Here is a 20385-nt window from a genome sequence, read left to right as displayed (position 1 = left end):
GACCGGCACTAATGCCCTAATGGCGCTGTCCTACATACTTGTTACGCTAGTGTCTGTTGGCAACCTCACTCACCCACCCTGAGCTGGAGGCAGGATGGGGAGGAGAGGGGAACAAGATGGGAGGAGAGGGCTGTCTTTAGGCTGCCACTTACACCTCAATTCATTTCCCGTGCTCTGCCTCTACTGTTCGCCACCGGAGCAGCTTTAAGGCTGGACCACCCTGTTTGGAGAAAGAAGAGGTTGATTTAATTATTTTTACTTTGATCCTGCAAGTCTTTGAATGAATCACCTTAATTTATAAGCATCAACTTGTATTCAGCACAGTCATCTGAATAAGAAGAAAGAGAGAGACTTTATAGTTGGTTACACCAGTAGTCAAGCAATGACGGGTCTTGCTGTGCTGCATGTATACATTGTTAAAATTAATATTGCACCAGCTGTGTATGCTGTCACATTTGCTCAAATTGACGTCAGAAAATTCCTTGTAAAATACCAGTAGGTTCAAACTATTCAAATATACATTTTTGCACATTATGTTCATATGAGGCTAAACCAATACAACTTGTATACATATATTTATTTAAAAACCCTGTCTTTTAAAATATACATACCTGCACATCACAAACTAAACAAACAATATGTTTTCTGAGAGTAAACCTTAGCTTAAGACCCTAGATCTCTCTCTGTCTGTATAGCTCTAAGGCAGGATTGGGCTCCACATCCTGGTGTTCAACACATCAGCCAATGCAGTGTAATGTACATTAGCATGTTTGATGCATTTCCATTCACATAGAATAAAACAGCAGCACAACGCTGGCACACGTCTTATACATACACAACTCAGTCATCATTTTTCTCTCACCATAGTGTAACCTACTTGCAGCCAATCCGCTCTTTTTGATCATGAATTAATGGTCCACCTTTTTACTAAAAAATGTGCCTCATGGGGCGTCCCGGAAGCTCACCGGTAGAGCGCATAACATTAAGGCTTAGTCCTTGCAATGCAGTGGGCCTCTACCACTGTCAAATAAGGCCAAAAAGGCCAGTAGAATTATCTAAAAAACAAAAATGTGCCGCATAGACTTTAGAATTTATTCTATTTTCAGTAGCATAGCTTTTAATGGTGTGCTAAAACTCTTTACCCTGTTGACCCATTTCCAAAATGTGACCTGCTGACAAATCGGAGGGCTTGTATCCGTTCCTGTGCGTGCTCAGTCCCTACCTGATTACCACATGGCACTGTGTGTCTGTCAGTGTTAGTGTCATAGACAGTGACACTCTCTCACAGAGGCGGCTGGTCAACACAGTCTGCACCCTGAGCAGGGGAAGTGCTACTGTCTGGTGCTCCTATTTATCCAGCCATCCCTGAAGCTGCTACTGTTCCCCGCTCCCTTTGCATACGTAAGAGGGAAGCAGGAGCTTTGCAGTGTGATGGAGGTGTGTATTGACCCAGCGAGGCGATGAGGATGGAATACTAATAGGGTTAATAGAATTAATGGTGCTGTCACCCTTGGTTGGGGAGGAGTGCCAGGCTTCTCGCTGGCTGTTTGCAAGCTGATTGCTTTCTGCTTGCTGTAGCTATACTCTGGCTCTGATTTGAACTCTATCTCTCTGTCTCTGACTCTTATTGTTATCTTCAATTTCTCTACATCTTTGTCTGTCCACTTCCCTTCTCTCTCTCTCTCTCCTTCTCCATCTTTCTATTCCTCACTCATTCTCCCTTCAAATAGATTAAGGCTGCTGTAATAATGCACCTTTGTTGCAAATGTCCTTTGTTCGTCAGTTATTGATTTTATAAAGTGGTTGTGATCTATAAGTCTTTATATTCCTTGTGCCCTTGCAGAGGCCTGATTTGTGTATGTGTGTGCGCATATGTGCAGTGTTTGTGTGTCTGTGTGTGTGTTTATGATTGTGCCTTGGTCCTAAGGCAGGCAGAGTGTGTGTAATAATGGAAGGTTGACATTTAAAGCAGTGTATTTAGTGCCACTGAATTAGCATACTTTAACTGGCTGGTCTATTCCTTCTGGAGAGGAGCAGGCATTAAATCCTGACGCAAGATTGGTGGGCAATTTTAAAGAGCTTTAGTGAAGATTCATAGACTACAAAATGTGCTGGCACACACAAACACACACACACACACACACACACACACACACACACACGCGCTTCTCTCTACCTTCTCTGTCTCTCTCCGTCTTTTTCAACTTACTCTGACCCGAGTGTGTGCCGCTCGTGAATTGTGCATACGCAGCACTTTCCTCTGCTGCCGCTACAGAGCATGTGTATGAGTTATGAGGGGATGAGAGAGGATGGGTGTGTGTGTGTGTGTGGGTGTGTGTGTGTGTGTGTGTGTGGGTGTGGGTGTGTGTGTGTGTGTGTGGGTGGGTGTGTTTGTGGGATAAAGGAAGATACTCTGTCACCAACACATGTCTCTGCTGATGAGTATCTCTGATCCCCTGGTCTACAGGAAGAAGCAGGCCTGTTGCTGTTTAACATGTATAATACAGCAGGGATCCACAGCTGCAGTGTGTGTACAAGCATGATATTGTGTCTGTGTCGTAAAAGTCATAAATGTGCATAGAAACATAAAATCATAAGTCATTCTTCACAGTGTTTTCTGATTAGCAGACTAATGAATCAAGGCCTTGTTTACTGCTCTCACATGTCTGAGAGTCATTAGCATGCTTTATGTGCAGATAGCATTATATATGCTTGCTTAGACTTTACAGAGTGGAAGTCGTCTCGACTGGCTGAATTATTTATGTACAGTAAAGCTATTTTTTAATTCAATTAGTGATTTGCTTTTCATCTGCATTGCCTGTAAAGACATTTAATGCTAAGTACATTGATCTAATTGGTCGGGTGATTAAACCTCATACACAAACACATTATCATGAACAGGTATAGTATATAGCATCAATTATACAGTAGTGTGGTAATAAAATAAATCAAATATATGCTTCTGATTATTGCTATTCAAACAATGTAAGATATTGTGTAACACAGGTTGCAGTATTTGGGAGCCTATTTCATCAGCCTATAAAGTAGACAGATTTTACTGATGCTACATGTCTTTATACGCGTAGGGAAAGTCTGAGAAAGTATTTCATTTCCAAAAGTTTTCCAGGTGTTGTAACTGCACCAAAGGGCTGTTAACCTATGGAGATAAATCAGCTTTAACTAGAGTCACGACCTGACATATCCTGTTTGTATCCTGAGAGAGTGGTTGGGCTGGAAGGCTGTTGTTTCCTGGCAAGCTGATGTTACCGCATGTTCTCACTGGGGGAGACGATCACTGGAACAACCCAAAGTCCCTTGAAGGGCAGAGATTAAAAATGATCAGCACACTCTCTTACTGTAACCCGTTCATCCTGAGCCAAAACAATAGGGGTGACATAACAGTTTTTTATATCTCCAAGACACACAAACACATACACACACACACACACACCATGTTCACACACTTTCAGTTGATTCCCCGCTGATCTCATGCCCAAGGGGAGAGAGGTTACCATGGTAACCCTTGTCCAGCACAGGGGTTTTGGCCTGCTTTTCTTGTGAGCATGTTGAATGGGGTCAGACAATCCAAGCTCACCCCCCTCCCAGCTCATCAGTAGCATCACTGTCTCCCTGCTAAGGACTGATTGGATAACCCTTGTCCCCTCATAGTTCATCCCACTTTCTTATCCCTCCCCCCCCCTCTTACTTTGTGTCTGTTGGCCAGCAGAGGTTAAAGGTTCACAGTGTGGTGTCCATCTCATACCCATGTCTCACAGAAGGAGCTCTAATTATCCAGTGGTTGCTGGGAACTTGGTAGGTTCGAGGTAATAGGAGGTGAAAGGTTGTGACATCCGTCTCTATGGAGCTCTATGTGGTATGGGTTGGTTTTATGGTGTTGGTGCGATGTCCTCTAAAGGAAAGATGGGCCTCCTAATGTGACCACTGAGGCTTCTTACCTCAGGATCACGCCGTAAAAATTGCGTTCTTTCTTCTGATTGATTTAGTTCATGGCTTGTTCATGTAAAAAACACCTGGGCAGGTAGGTTTTTGTTAGAAAATAGTTGAGAATTATTTGGAATTAATAAATGAACCATCTTAAATCTCACAAAACGGCAGCAGCAAAGGCATGTTTTCTTTAAAAACATGGTCAAGAAAAATAAGAATTTAGTTGAACCTGGACTGAACATCAGGCTGTTTACACAGAGCAGAGAGGAGAGGCCAAGAGAGTAGCAGAAGAACATGTGGAATCTCTCTAAATATTGGTCACACTTGGAGATTCTATTTTATAAAATAAATAATCAACACATGCTTTTTATATGATTTATGGAATAATAACGCGTTAGAGTTTTCCCTGCTTCTAGCATAGAGGTTCAGGATTTGTATACTTCAGTGAAAAAAAAGAGTCCACAGTGAGTAAAATGTGACAGAAGCCAAAAAGAAAAAACACCCTGAAACTGCCAGGGGTTCTCAAGGTTAAAGAAGAAAAAAAAACAAGCTTTTATGATAACTGAATTTAAGTACAGAATATCCAAGGGAGAAATTACTCACAGTATGCTGCACGCTAGCACAGTACAAAAAGAGCAGCATGACTTATTGACTGATCAATGGTGCTGCCAAAAATAAACAAAAATGGATCTTGCAGATTGCTACTTCAAAATGATCTTGCTCTGATGTATAGTCTTTCCCTTTATCCATCTTTCTGTTATACATGCCCTCCCGTCTTTTAGGCCTTTGCTGCAGCGCACACTGATGTCTCATTACATGCTGCATGCGTATTATGTCCAGCACATGTCCAAGAGGGCCCACGTTAATGTTTCCTTGATGAAGACTTCATTGAGTGTCGAAGCCTCCGAGCGATATAATACATTCATCAATATCGCGCTCACTCACCGCTGGTGGATACATCTCAGTAATATCAACCACAGCATGAAACATATAGGGAGGTTATTCAAGCTCACACACATTACAGGTGTAAAAGGTGGGCTTGATTGAAGTGCTTTTATATTCTCATTTGCTGCGCGGATCCCGCTGGCTATAATTTGCTACTATCTCACTTCTACCTGCCAATCTTGTCCCACATTTAAATCTCACAAATCCAGTGGGAGAAATTGAAACAATTTCAGTTAATTTGCCCCTCACCTGAACCTTTTTCTGAGCTACTTTTTGATTCGCATATCTTTGTGATCTACTTTGAAGTATGCCGAGGGAGAAAACAGGAGGTGTGATGATTTCTTCTGGTTCACACTGTTTGACATTCCTGTATTAGCTTTTGTCTAACCATCAGTGCATTGGCACTGTGTGCGGCTTGTAATAGTCGCGTGCTTGCTTTGTCCCTTGCTTATTTACTCACATGAAATAAGTATAGCTTTTCTTTTCTCTTTCAACACGTACATCACAAAAGCAAAAGCTCCACCTTTGAAACAAAATGTTCCCTGGAGAGAAAGGCTCCATTATCAGAAGTCAGGCTTTTGTTGGGAGATATACTTTTTGGAGGGATTAACCAATGAAAATTCTGGGCTGATAGCAATGTTTGAAATAACAATTTGGCCTATAGCCAATGCCAGGGAAACAAAGACATCTTGTTAATATATATGAATAATGTTTAAAGGACTCCTTTGTCCAAGTCCAACTGCAAATAAACAACACAACATTTATCTTGCGCAAAATCGATGGAACATCGAACACGGCCATTGGTGAATGTCATCTTATTTTCCGGTAGGTCGATGGCAGTCAACAAGGAGAATATCAGCTAATACTGATGTTCAGCTGATATATATCAGTGCATTCCTATTTTATTGTTAAAATAACATGGAGTGATTGAATAAACAATGAAAGCATGGGTGTAAGGGTGCTAAATAATTGTTTATCTTGATATAATACACTGTGAAGGTACGGTCTGTGTCTCTGTTGGAGTATCCACAGTGCTGAGTCCTTTTTCTCTTTACCGATTTCAATTCCTCCTCCTCGAAACATCCCTCTTTTCCATTCTGTATTTGTTTAACCCACCTCTCTCTGTTAGCTCTCTCTGTTCAGTCGGGTCAGCTAATAAAGGAAAACTTATCGTGGTGTCAGCTATTTAGTTTGTGTATGCAAACCATTTTTCTCTCAATGTTCGAGTGCCAGTCGAGTAGAAAGAGTGGCTTCTCCGTACTGGCGAACTTCATTTTTTGAGGACTAAGCAGAAAATCCCTCCCACCGCATCCCTCCTGTTTTGCTCTTTCGGAACCTTCTTGGCCCGTGTCCATCACCGGCACGCTGGCCCCTGCTCAGTGTTTTAATGTGGAGCTAAATATAGGCCTCGCATTGTGCTGCTGTGCTTAATATGTGTGTTTGGGCTGATTAGAGTTGAGGCCTGATCTCATCCTACCACAGACCCCTAATGCATGCCGCGGTCTCTGGTTTCTATTTGGATTCGGGGGGCAAACAGGGGAAAGTGCTGATATAATCATGTTTAGGGGTTGTGAGTTATGTGGCCGAGAGAGACGGCAATATTACAGAGCTAAAATGGAATTGGACAAGTCTTGGACAGAGCTATTATAGAGACGGCTCTTGTAAAATTGGTTGTTAAGACTCACTGGGATTCCGTTTAATAGGATGTTTGCTTTCGATATTCACTGACAATCAATGATGATAAAAAAAAATCGTCTGTTTGAACGGTCATCATTTGTGATTTGTTGGGTACAGTCTCTGTCCAATCAGATGAGAAGAGATGTTGTATAGGAGAGGGTTAACTGCTTTATACATGGAGCGGAGAGGCAAATCAATAGGCTTTATGGTGCCTGGCCAAAAATATGAAGTAATTGCCCCTTGTATTGACTAAGGGCTCAGGTCATTTTAGAAGATATTGTGCCGCCGTGTGAGCAGGTTAGGGAGAGAATTTCATCTGCGTGAAGAGGGGGTCTCTGTCTTGATCCCTGTGTCTGTTTCTTTCATTTATACCGTCTCCTGTCCCTCCAACCCTGTGCTTGTTTCCCATCCCTACATCTCTCCCTTCTTCGCTCTCTCTCCCTGTCTCTCCACATGTTCCTCGCCTCCATCACCACACAGAGGCCTCTCCGACCTCAGCCTGTCCGATGGGAAGTGACACGTAGCGCATATAGGCAAGCGGGCTAACATACGCCTTATGGGAGCTTATATTGTACAACAGGAACAGGAACAAAAGAGACGGCGTGCTGGGCTGGTGGGAGCCATCACACACACATATACACAGCACATTTCTACATGCCGCTTGCTACTGACACCAGAATTCTTCAGCCTGACACTGGTGATGGATTAGATGCGTTATCGAGGCGGAGAGAGGCTCCATGTTTTCTCCCAGTGCGGGGAGAAAGAAAGTGAGAGAAAGAGGGAGAGAGAGAGTAACACACACACACACATAGGCGGCTGAATAGCCTGTACCCATTCCACCTGAAGTAAAGAAATACAATAGCAGTCTGCTAAATTTCAAGCTGAGTTTCCAGGACAGACATGCGAATAGATAGAGATAGTGAGCCTGGTTGGTACATAGTGTTCTGCCAGCTGTCGAATGCAGCCAGTTGATTTGTATCTATGTTCGTGTGTGTGTGTGTGTGAGAAAGCCCATCTATGTTCCTTCATGAGCTATGCGCTTGTGTGTATGGAGAGACAATTATGCATGTGTACCTCTTCTCTCTTTTTAAACAGAGGAAATGAGGAATTTGTGTGCTGTGCTGGTGTCTGACTTCTGGTGTGTTGGTGATGAATCCACCCCCTCCCCAGGGTGACTCATACTTCCAGTCCACTCACCCTGATACAGCCCCAGCTCACGCCCTAAGGGACTGACTTCATCTGCGGCTGGACATTATACATCCATCTCCGGGGGGACGGACGATGGATCTGTCAGTACATCTCAAACTTTGCCTCGATACGATCTCAAAGGTTGATATCAGGGCCGATCATGGCATTTTTTGACTGATTTCTGACTTGTTGATTGATTGTTGAGCCTAATCTGATCCTTTGTTTTACATCAGCTGTGACATGGGTGTATTTACTTGCGATGCCTTCGTGCACAGCAACGCAATGAGTGCAGCCGTCATCAACTCTTCAACTCTCCGCTGTCTGTGGCTGAGCCCCACCCACAGGGAAAACCCATACACCATAAACGACAGCAAGACGCAGCATGAGACTGTTTATTTATGTTACTTACTTCAATAATTAATGTGCACTCATTTTATTTCAGCTCAGTCTGACAGTGTTTAACCAGGGGCCAGGCCTTACCGGTGCCCCGACAACAGCTTGGATGCAGGCATTTCTTTCTTAATGCAATGCAGAACTACTCAATTGTCAAGCATATATATTGATTTTCATAACTTTTTTGTACAGTGTATTGTGCAATATTATCTAGTTAAATAGAAGTGTTGGAAAAAGACATACAGATGATTCGGATCAGGATCAGGGGCAAAAAAAATGTAATGGTTCAGCCCTAAATCATACCATAGTATATATATTGTATACTGTATATATAGTGCTACGTGTCTTTTATGCCGCCTTATAACATGCAGTACTCAGATACATGCACAGAAAGACTGTGACACACTTTCTAACTTTGCAGGGGGGTTAAAAGCGAAGGACAAAATGACTAGTATGTTGGAAAGTGTCTTTTTCTTTCCCAAAATTTTTGCTTGCAATGCAAAACCAGCGTGGTGAGAGCACCCGGCTGTCACAAAAGCTTTTCAAATCGCGGATGCCTCCTGACAAGCTTCACTGGCTCTTAAAATGCTGTCAGCAGTCTGTCACCTGTCATCTTGCCGAAGGTAGCGACCAATCTCAACATCCAATTCAAGGCCATTTACTGAGGCTAAGATTGGTCCCATCAGACATATTGGATTTGATTGGATAAGGTTTATCATGGTCATTGTCAGATCCTTCTGACCCGTTTCTTTTTCAATCGGCATAACCTCTACAACACTGCTACAAAGCTCCATTTTCCCTCAGCTGAGCCTCCTCTCTGGTATCTCTGTAAAGGGTCATTGCATTGAGACAGAGCGAGAAAGTGTGTGGTGGTGTGCTTTCACAGAATCTAATCCAGTGCATGGGATCAGCCAGATAAAGGGAATGCCTATCGCTTCAACATCCAAGACTGTTGAACTGGATTAGCGTAGATGCAAGAGATAGCTGCCAGATAGGTTACTTAGGGAGTTCAACTTTCACTCTCCACTCTTTTTTTCTCTTTGAGCACAATGTGGTACTGAGTTTAAACCATAAAAGCACAATCTCCCTAAAATCCACTCCCATTATACTATTCTGGTATATAGTGTAGGTGGAAGACCTACAATTTGACTTAATCCTATCCTGGTACAAGGTGTTAGTGTGGAGTGTTGCCACACACTGTGATTTGGTAAAGGTTCCCATGCGTGGGCTACAGACTGCTCTGCCAGCTGAAAGATGGTGGTGAAATAATGTACACCCTCAGATGGATCTGTATTGGTGTTGGCAGCCACCTGTATACATGCGTGTCCTGTTTCAGAAACACTAACCTCCCTCAAGGCTAACGTTAGAAAATAGCTTTTTTTCCAGATCTGAAAAGAAAGCAGCTCTCAGGTAATGGTTAGCAGCTGTGGCCATTAAAAGGAGAAACATTCTTTAAAAATTGAGTGGCTAATGTTGGACAAACACTTTGAGACCAGCTTTAAAACAGAGAGCAAGTCAGTAAATTAGCCAATCAGTGTTTTGCTATTCGGCTAAATTTAAACGCTTTTTTTATGTGTCAGTTTTCTCTCATACAGTTCAGGATTATCCAATTTGGAAACGGATCATTTTGGCTTTTTTTCACATGTTGCATAATTCTGTCTCAAAGGAGGATAATAGACAGCATATAAAGATGAACGGTATGACAGCTTCCCAAAGGTGAAGCCAAAAACATCCTTATCTCCCCCTGGTGGCTGGCTGCAGTATAGGTCATAAACCCAGCACCCGTTAGTGGATGGGACAGCAGCCAAAAGAAAATATCAACGTAATCATTTATTTTTATTTTTTAAAGATGTCTTGTTATTTTAGTGAGTTCTTATCATTCTAATGCATGCTTAAATGTATTTTTTTCTAAAATGTTTTGTTTATTAGTTATTTGATGCTATAAAAAGGAGTTGTGGAATAATAATGGACAGCTTTGATTGACTTGCGATTGGTCACATTTAATCTCAATTTTATTGAAATTGCAATAGTGCAATATCCGAATCGCAGAAGGTGCAAAAATTGCAATGTGTGTAAATACATTTGCGCAACTGCAATATTAGAAAAAAATAATAGCGATAAGATCTTTCTTCAAAATCATTCAGACCGAGTCAGACGGGTGTATGGGCGCAGCCTCGATACCACTGCTCCACCGCCCAAACACTACTGCGCAGACTCTGGCTGCAAATTACATAACCAATGGAAGATGGCGGTGCCCGTATCCAAAGTACATTGGCTTCGCCTTTGTGCAGTGGAAGGAAGTGGATAGGTGTCATTCAAATATTTTTATTCAGTATATGGGGGTGAGGGGCAGGTGCTGCCGTTTTAGCCATTCCTTTTTATTCTATCTCTGAGCAACAGCATCCACAATACACTGTAAACACATATTTGATGCACTTTTACTGTGAATTTATTCATCACTTTTCACTCAGCAAATTGCTTCACACAGACTCACACGGTTGGGGATCCAGTGTCTGGCACAGTGTTCAAAACCAGTGAGACCAAGGGAGAGAGAAAGAGAAAGAGGGAGAAGGGCAATTTGAATTGGAGTTTGGTCAATCTTCAAACGTTTTTCCAGGGTGCTTACATGGTCTGATCAAAAGCACCCCACTGGCACAGGCCCTTGTAGCCACAAGGGGAGGCCTCTGATGCCGCTGCCATGGCTTCCCTGCTGGCCAACCCCCCCACCCCCCACTCGCTTATTCCTGACTAGGTGTTGCAACATTAAGTTTGTATATAGAAACAAAAGGCATATAAAGCGTTTTTTACATCATATGGCAGCTTGGGAATTTTGCCTTGTGTCATCAGTAGTAAAATATTGTCATGTACAGGTACATCTCAAAATATTAAGAATATTTTTTGTCAATTATTTCAGAAAGAGAAACTTGTATATGATATAGATTCATTACACATAGAGTGAAATAGATCAAGCCTGTATTTCTTGTAATTTTGATGATTCTGGCATACAGATAATGAAAACACAAAACTTAGTATGTCAGAAGATAATGAAAAAATATTGAACGTTTTCATGATATTCAAATTTTTGGAGATGTACCTGTATCCATCATTTACAGGGGGGCATCTGCTCACAAATATAACAGAAAAGGTAAAAATGTTGTTTTGAACATCAAAAATCCCAAATTCTAATATTTTTCAGGAAAAAATCATTTTGGGAAACATTTCTGTAATGGACTTGAATATCAATAACAATATGTTTCTGATTATTTCAACCTCAAAGAAGAAAATCCAAACAAAATGATTGTACACATTTAACCTGAATGCTGTGAGACTCTACATCAAGAATTCTAATGTCAGAATGTTCAGTATTTGCATAATACAGGAATCATTTAGGTTCCAGCCCCTTTAAAGTTATTTAAAGGTCACAGTGCATTTCCTTTATATGGACAAATTGAAGCGTGCATTTTATTGTTTAAAGTGATCTCCAGCTGGCTCTTTAACTCCACTCTTCTACACTTCTTATAGTTTGTGATTGCTCTGATCAATAATTATTTATTGCCAACATCGGAAACATGATATCATGTCATTTTTCTGGCTCAGGGGCAGGGAAATGTTGTACAACGGAAACATAATATGGCTGTTTCTCCACTCCTGGAAAGCATGGTGTTTCAGAAACTGAACTTAAGTTGAGTTAAGTTTGTTTAACCAGAATGTAATTGTTACAAAATAAACAGAAAAAAGTAGATGACTTGCAAAAATGTTGGTTTGCACATTACATTTGTACTTTAGTTAAGAAAATGTCGTCCAAATTTATGTGAAAGTAGTGATTTTGAAAACTAAATACGGCAGCGCTGCGTGTGCTCCAGTGAGCTGATTAAGAAGTCCTCCTACTCAGTGATGCCTGGGGACATTTATTTCTGTCCTTAGTTCTCCAGGCTTCTTTCACAATGTCTCTCTCTCTCTCTCTCTCTGTGTCTTTTATGAATTTGTTTGTATATGAAAGTCATTATTTGCCACTCGTGATTATTATGAATTTCTGATAATCATTTTTTGACATTCAAGACAGCACAGTTTTTCTTTTCACAAATATTAACTACACAGGCCATGGTGCCCCTGGGATACATGTGCAGTGTTTTTCAACACTCTCATCCATCCTCACCTTTTTTCCCCTTTCTCACTTTGCTCAGTTGCAGCTCCCAGACGCCAGCCAGCTAATGGCTTTGGTGTTGAAATGGGGTGCCGTGTTAGACCAGGCCAAACCAAGGACAGCTCTCTGGGGCACCACGGGTTGCTTCAGTGGATGGGTCCTCCAAAAATAGAGGCGCAGTGATATTGTCAGAGGGGGCTTGTGGGTATGAATACAACCTGTTAGCAGCCTTCTCACCCAGCCTGATAAATAATGCAGGGTCAAATGGGGCAGACAGTGGATAGGTTTAAGTACCTGAGAGAGCAAACCAAAGGTTGAAGTACAGTGAAGCTAAGGAAATGGATATTTTGGGTCTGAGAGTCGCTTACTCAGGTGCTAGATACTGTAGGCTAGTAGAATGGTAGCGTGGGAGTGAGGGAGGGAGTGTGGTAAAGAGATGGAGAATTTGACAGAATTATTTTTAGTCCAAGCACTGGTTTCTCCATTTGCTTGCCCAGGGTTTTCATTTTCCTCTTCTTTTTTTGTGTGTGTGTCATTCGCCCACCCAGAGGTGATTCTGCCCTGCAAAGTCACTCACATCCAACCAACCTCACACACATGCGCTCATTTCTTCACTTCCTTACAATGTAGTGGGTGTGTGTTTGTGTCTGCATATGTGTGAATGTAACACACTTTGCGAGATTTACTGCCACTATAGAAAACGCCGCTTCTTAATGTGAAAAGCAACTGGATGTGGGTGTGTTTTTGTGTACACGGTGTGATAGTGCGAGTGTTTCTGGAGTGCTTGAGTGTCAGTTATTCCATTTTCTCCATGTAAGCCATAAGCCTAAGCTGCTCGAGCAAAAAAAAAAGTATATACAAAAGAGGCAGAGACTAAGAAACAGACAGTATTCTGACTGGGAAAAAGGGGAGGTCATTCATTATTTATCTTGTATACACATCCGCAATCCTCATTAAATGAACTGTTTAGTAATTGCTAGGCCTGGTATGTTAGTGCTTTTGTTGTAGTGGGTAATAAAGTGTTATACCCTGCCTGGAGAGTAGATGATTTGTTCTGGACACACTCAAGAAATCTGTGTGTGTGTCTGTTTCTTTGTGTGTGTGTGTGTGTGTGTGTGTGTGTGTTTCTGACTTAATGTGAATTTAGAAGCCCCTGGACAGTGGTGAGAGACTGTGTGATAGCGATCTGATTCAGATGAACTGCAGGCGTACAGGGCCAAGGTCAGGTTATCTTGTGATCCCTAGTGGCGGCCTGCTTGGACACATATCACAGCGTGACAGACTGCTCCTACGGGTGCACACACACATATTACACACACACACACACACAAAACACCCACACTTAAACAGTAGTGAACAGAGCAGCGCTGGTCTGGCCGTGCGCCGACATGCTTTATGGATGAGCATATTTGCTGAAGTCTCCCTCCACACTGCAGTGTCAGTAACCAGATGAAGATTGGCACAGCCCCCACATCCTGCCTTTTCTCCTCCTACATATGGTTTTCACATATGTCTTTTTTTTCTATGTTTGGTTTGGCCTGCCAAGGTCAGACGTAGGTCAGCTGTGGAAGGCTCAACCACTCTTGAGGTCCGCCTCTTAACTGTGCCGCCTGCTGTCGTGTATTCAGCTGACCCTGAAGCTTTGAAGGCGAAGCTCTGGGGGCTTTGTGCGAACTTACATCACGTTTCTCCTACTTTACCATCCTGCAGTTTGCCACACACACATGCATACACAAAGGCCTGTGTGTGTGTGTGTGTGTGTGTGTGTGTGTGTGTGTGTGTGTGTGTGTGTTTGCTCACATACCCTCCCAGTTGATCTTCTTTTGACAGACATATGACCTTGACTTTCCCCTCTGTGATGTTTTATCGAGAGTCTGGCTGCTCTTTGGTGCTGTCACCATCTGAATAGATAGATGAATGTTTGGGTGGAGGGAGGCAGGCGGCGATGGACAGATGATAGAGCCATCAGCTTTCATGGTTGGAGGAGGGCCTGGTGACATCACAGAGACATCTCTCACGCCCAGCATCACAAAAGTCATGCTGCCCCTCAAGATTTACCGTCCTGGTTATATATTTGTCCGACAGGATCTGCTGAATAAAGAAGAAACGGGGCAAGCAGCGACCCATTTGGGTCAGTGGAGGTCATGTAGCTGGAATAAGTCATTAGAAGGCTTTTCCGCTGTGTTTTGTAGTTAGGTGGTCTTGGCCTCAAGTTCAAAGCTTTACATCACTCATCGGGAGAAAGAGGAAAGGAAAACAGAGCTAAGGTTTCACAAAGGTCTAATAATATTGGCACATAATTCTTAACAGTTGTTGTAACCCCATCCTGTAAGGAATCACACGGGGATAATATTTACCTCGTACAAGGCATGAAATATTAGTGCCTCACATTTTTAAGAATTAAAGTATTCAAAAGTCAATTACTCATCTCTCTGCTTTTTTTTAAATTCTTCACTATCCAAACAGAACTCATAAGTGTCTCCAATGACCCGAATCTCCAAGAAGCTAAATGATAACGATAGATTGTTTTGCAGATATTATTTGACCCAAGTCTGACATCCCTGTCAATCATTTCGTCTGTTTTCCCACTCCTGCTGTCATAATGATAAAAATAGCAATCATTGACCTGTTTTGTGCTCTGTGTTTCTCAGATTCGTGTCGATGGGCCTCCTCACGGCGGTGTCCAGTATGAGACCATATCGGTCATCAAGGACGGCAGCCCCGTCCTGCGAGACATGGCCTTCTCCCTCGACCGCAACTACCTCTACGTCATGTCTGAGAGACAGGTAGGTGTCGGAAAATGCATGCATGCAAACCGCTTTTCCCTAATTATACAAGTGCTCTCCTGCGGGAGAATGAAAAGTGTGTCTTTGTGTGTGTGCATATGTTTAAATGTCAGGAAAAGTGTGTGGATGTGTGTGTGCTCCGGCAGGGCGCGAGATGGCCCACCTCTCAGCATCAACAGCACCGCCACCCTCTGTTAGCTATAAATAACCTGGGTGGCACAGCGGGGGACGCTGTGACAGCGTTTGATAATGAAGGAGAACAATGAGGGCAGGGAGAAAGAAAGAAATAGAGAGACGAGGAAAAGACAAGGTAGAGAGAGAGAGAGAAAGACAGAGAGTGAAAGATGAAGGGCACTTGCCCGCTGGCTGGTTGGCTGAGGCAGAGTATGAGAGGAAGAGTGATGAGGGAAAGAGGGACAGCTGGAGTAGTGTATGACTTCGAGTAAAGAGAGACACTGAGCAAAAAAAAGACAGAGTGCAAGGTCATCCTTTCACACTTCTAATGAAGTGACACAGCATTGTGGGGAGGGCTGGTGGAAAGCAGCCGATAGCCATCAATGCAACTGACATACTAAACAGGCAAAAGCAGAGGGCAGACAAGGGTGGAAGGGGACACAAGGACATAGTAGGGGTGAGGAGATGAGACAAGAGGAAAACATGGCAGGATGAAAAAGAGATGAAAAGAGAAAGAGAAGTGACGGGAGGAGAGGAGAGGAGAGGAGGAGCAGCTGCAGGGAAGCGTGGCAGCGCAGCAACCCCAGAGACAGACGACGTGCGAGGCTGTCAGTGTGAGGTGATAGATTGCCGTCCTCTCTCCTTATCTCTGCTTTTAACACACTCAACAACTGGCTGGCCACAGCTTACAGGTTAGGAACGGCGGTGGGCGGATGTGGTGTGAAGGAGTTATTTAGACAATGGCGTCCATTGCTGAGAGAGGAACAAACAGGTCTACTATAATCTACAGTTGTTGTTTTTTTCCCTCAGCATCTGTGACTAACACATAGCTGTGTGTGTGTGTGTGTGTGTGTGTGTGTGTGTGTGTGTGTGTGTGTGTGATTTGTTTTATTCCGCTCTGACAAACAACAAGGGAAAAAGATGACGGAAAAGTTGCTCAGTTTTAGTCCGACACTTGCCTGCTGTGAGAATAAAAATATAACAACGTCAAATCCAATTACATCAGCAGTAATAGCTCTGTATTTCAGTATATTAGCTGAGAGTTTTAGTAAGAAAAATAACTGAACAAATGGTCAGCCAGATTATTTAAAATCTTAAAATATTCTTCGTGTACAACTAGCACTCAGTTGTATTTTTGTGGATATCTCCAGGATATAATTCCAGTGGGCTACATCCATGCACAAACACAATAAATGCTCATGTAACTCACAGTGAGAGGATGAGTCTGTAGCAAGGCATGACACAGATTCCCCAAATAAAGATGAGTTTGTACTGAGTCTAAACTCTGTTTCCCATATTTACTAAATCCTTTATTCCCACTTATTCCACGGATGAAACAAGCTTTTGATGTTGAGCTCATAACTGCTAGTCATCTGAATGAGAAGTGATGTTGGTGAATATTATTAGTATTCAGCGTGTCGACTCTTCTGTCTTGCTCTCCAGGGGTTGGGGAGGATCGATGCAGACAGACACACGTACTGAAATGCTCTCAACTACTTTTGGGATGTTGCCCTGTATGTTCAAGGATACCACTCGATAGTCACACCTGACGTAAGACTGGTTAGGGATTCGGCATGACCACACAAGCATTCAGTCTTATTTCATACAATTGACAAATTCAACAAAAACTATGTGTTTTTTGTTGTTGTTGTATGTGAATTGTCTAAATGGAACGACACATCATGCATAATAATTAATCTATTTAGTCAGATATAACCTCTTTAATTTAGGATGTAAAGTATTAGGTATCACACATAAGCCCCTTTCAGACTGCCGTTTCAAGCCACAATATTTACGCCTCTGTGGCGTTTCACCTTCAGTCATGGGAGCATCATGGGGGGCCCGAGTGATCCTGGCTCTGTAAATTGGCGAGACTGTTCGAGGAGGGATCAATGTGAACACGGTGGAGCCGGCAAGACGGATAATATGTTGTGTATGTTTTGCACTCTTGCAGCACTTTCACAGTGTGAAAAGAGCTGTATAAAATATGTAGCAGCAGGACGTCACTGATTTTTTTGTGTATTATCATTTTAAAGCCTTGAATTTTGCATTTTGGCTGTCGCTAATTTATTTTAGGGCCAGGTGTGACTTATTTGAGATTTGAAGGATGTGATATTAAAGAACATTTGAAACTAGCAATCGAGATCATAAAGTCATCATAAAATATTTTACCGAGGTAATAAATCAAGTGAAAAGTAGGGTCATTTTCTCATAGACGTCTATACAATCAGACTTCTTTGCAACTAGTGGAATCCATTAGAAACAATGCAGGTTTAAGGCATTTCGGCATTAGCCTGGAAACCAGTTGAATCTGCTGAGGTCATGTTTTATTTGCTCTAGCAGATGCATCTTGTCACTTTCTCATTCAGACCCGTTTTCAGCCCGGATGGCCCCTATTGCACCATTCACAAACATTAATCTTGTATGTGGATTTGATAGGATGACTGATATCCAGCTCAGATCAAACTGTCAATCTACTGTAAATAGCACTGAAAAAATATGAATCAAAATTCTGTGACTGTGTCACCCATTTGATGCCGCCTTGTTTCACCTACCTGAAAATGGCCACTCAGCACGACATCACATTCTTTGTTGCTCAATTGGCTGTAGATCTATTCAGAGGCATGCCTTATGCACTGTGAAACAGAGAACAGAAGCAGCAGAAAACATCTATTTGACCTTTGTCTCATCATTGCCCTAAATGTCACCTCAAGCTACACTTGAAGGCAGACATGCAGGACATCACGAGATCCATCTTGTCAGAGCTCCGCTTGTTCCCATGTGCCTCGCTGATGCCGTCTGGGGCCAAGCGCATGGTGCTTGGAGATGCTAAGAACAAAGGAGGGATGATATCAAACAGAAAGCAGGGCAGATTTGGCTCCAGTCGCATTTCCTACTCTGAATAACAAAGAGGCCCTCTGTGTTTGGCACAGTGGGAAAGAGAGAATACAGAGAGACCAAGAGAGAGAGACAGACATTGAATGAAGGAGATAGAGAGAGAGAGGGAGACAGAAATTGGAAGAGCGAGAGTAATATTTGTTCAGCGAGGCCGTGCTCCACAATCTGGGCTCTCGCTCTCTCCAGTCCTCACACCTGTCTGTGTGTGTTGTGGCGAAGCTGAGAATCGTGGGATGTGCGAGGCCTTTGTAAACACAAACATGCAGACAGGCAACCACAGGGACACGCACACACACTCACTCACACACAGAGCACATGCTCCCTCCATTTTCATTTGCATCAGCAGCGTCATAATGCACTGGCTCCAGCAATCACATGTACACTCACAGACACACAAAAAAACTATAATTACAGAGACATGCGAGCACCAGTCTCCAATTCAGTATTCAAATGGAATCTCTACAAGGCTTTCGGGGGCTTTTCATCCAGCCTTTTTCTCTCACCCGCGTATATATAGATTACACCTACTGCATATGTATAGATATCCTTCAGACTCTTGCACATTCGCTGCCCACCACAAGTTATCTTCCAGTGTGTGAAAGAACTTTCCGCTTTCTCTAGTTCTCATTTGTTTTGTTCTCACACTCCCACACCATCGTTCACTCACCCCCAAAATATATTTAATAGCTCCCTGTTTCACATTCGATCCATGATGCTGCCATGTTAAACTGTGCTTTTGTTTCGTAGATGTAATGACAATAGCATCCACCATATTAATGATGTGGTGAGATTGACCCAATGCGAGGCAGCGTACTGGAACTGATGAAAAGACCTGGCTCACTGACTTTCTCTTCTCCGGGAGCTGTATGAGTGTGTGTGTGTGTGTGTGTGTGTGTGTGTGTGTGTGTGTGTGTGTTCCTGTAGGGTGCTGTATCATTACTGACAGTCCTGAAATACATAACAGCAGGTTTTCATCTCAAGATTTATCTTCAGACATCTGTGTATATCCGCCATCGTGCCTCTTTTGAAAAACCTCAAAAACATGCTCATCATCTCTGGATTTTCTCAGGACTCAACATTTGGAGCTTTGTGTCCTCGTGCAATGTGTGATTCTGCAGATCCATCGTATGGATTTCTGCCTGATCACATGTTTGAGTCATGTAGCGTGAGTAGTACGTGTGTGTGACTGCTTCTATATTTAGACCAATAATCCAGCGATTTTGGTACTTGGCTGGGTAGCGATGCTGGCGGCAAACGCAGTGATGGAGAGAAAAAGGTCATAGCTGTTTCAGAAGATTCAGCTGAGCTGCCTTCTAGACACGTCCTCGACTTTTTCCCCTTTTCCTTTTTTTTGTCTTTTCCTCTTTCTGCGTCATATGAAATGCCCCCCTGAAATGTCTTACATTCCTGAACACCTCACTGCAGTTAATATTACATCAAAAGCTGTGGATTTCAAACTGAATGCCACATCTTCCACTGCTGTAACAGTAGGCATGCATGGGTATTTGCTACATAAGTTTTGCATGATAAAGCATAGGGGCTTTAGCCTTTATCCATAAGCCCTACTTTACATACAGCCAGATGCACCGTGCCTACAGCAATACTACAAAGCCATAACAATTCCAGTAGAGGCTCTAATCAAACAGGTAGAAGGAGTATTCATGTGTGAATGGCAGCTGGAGCAGAGCTAAACCACTGGTGCTTTTGCCAGCTCATGCAAATTCAGTGTGCTGGATCTGCGTGAGTGTTTGGCCTGGCCTCGTCCCCACCAACTGTCTTTCTCTCTATGTCTCTCGTTCATTAGCCACTCCTTTGTTTTTTCGGGATGCCTGAAAATGCAAAAGACCCTCACCTGTTTCTAGAAACCAGTTCCATTTTTGTATATGTTGTTAGAGCCCGGCCCATGTATCTGTCACCTGATTTTATCAGCATATTGGTATCTATTGGTCTTGAGGTATATGTCAGAATTGCACCTATATGGAAAGTTTCATTACGTTTTTTTTTTTTATGGAACATATAATGCAGAAAACTATACATGGGGTGATTTAGAAATGGTGTTAGCTATTTATTTTTGTTTTTATTTAAAGTGATTTATTTTGGTCAGTATTTGACTGATACTGAACACACCACACCGATTTTTTTCAGCTATTTTTTTTATTTCTTCATTTTTATTATTTTTAGAATTGATTTACAATGCAATGCATTATATTATACTATTAATAAATAAAAATATGT

The 20385-nt window shown here is 42.5% G+C and overlaps 1 protein-coding gene across 1 annotated transcript in view; it reads left to right on the top strand.

The window, feature by feature from the left end:
* The window catches only part of plxna2 (plexin A2), a 191919-nt gene that overhangs the window by 61894 nt on the left and 109640 nt on the right, over positions 1 to 20385 (top strand). The window contains exon 4 of the mRNA XM_059332253.1: positions 14944 to 15078. Within this exon, the coding sequence (XP_059188236.1) occupies positions 14944 to 15078 (135 nt within the window). The remainder of the gene's footprint in view (positions 1 to 14943; positions 15079 to 20385) is intronic.

The sequence above is a fragment of the Centropristis striata genome, chromosome 5 (assembly GCF_030273125.1).
Source record: "Centropristis striata isolate RG_2023a ecotype Rhode Island chromosome 5, C.striata_1.0, whole genome shotgun sequence".
In the NCBI taxonomy this organism is placed as follows: Eukaryota; Metazoa; Chordata; class Actinopteri; order Perciformes; family Serranidae; genus Centropristis; species Centropristis striata.
This window is presented reverse-complemented; position numbering and strand designations above follow the sequence as displayed.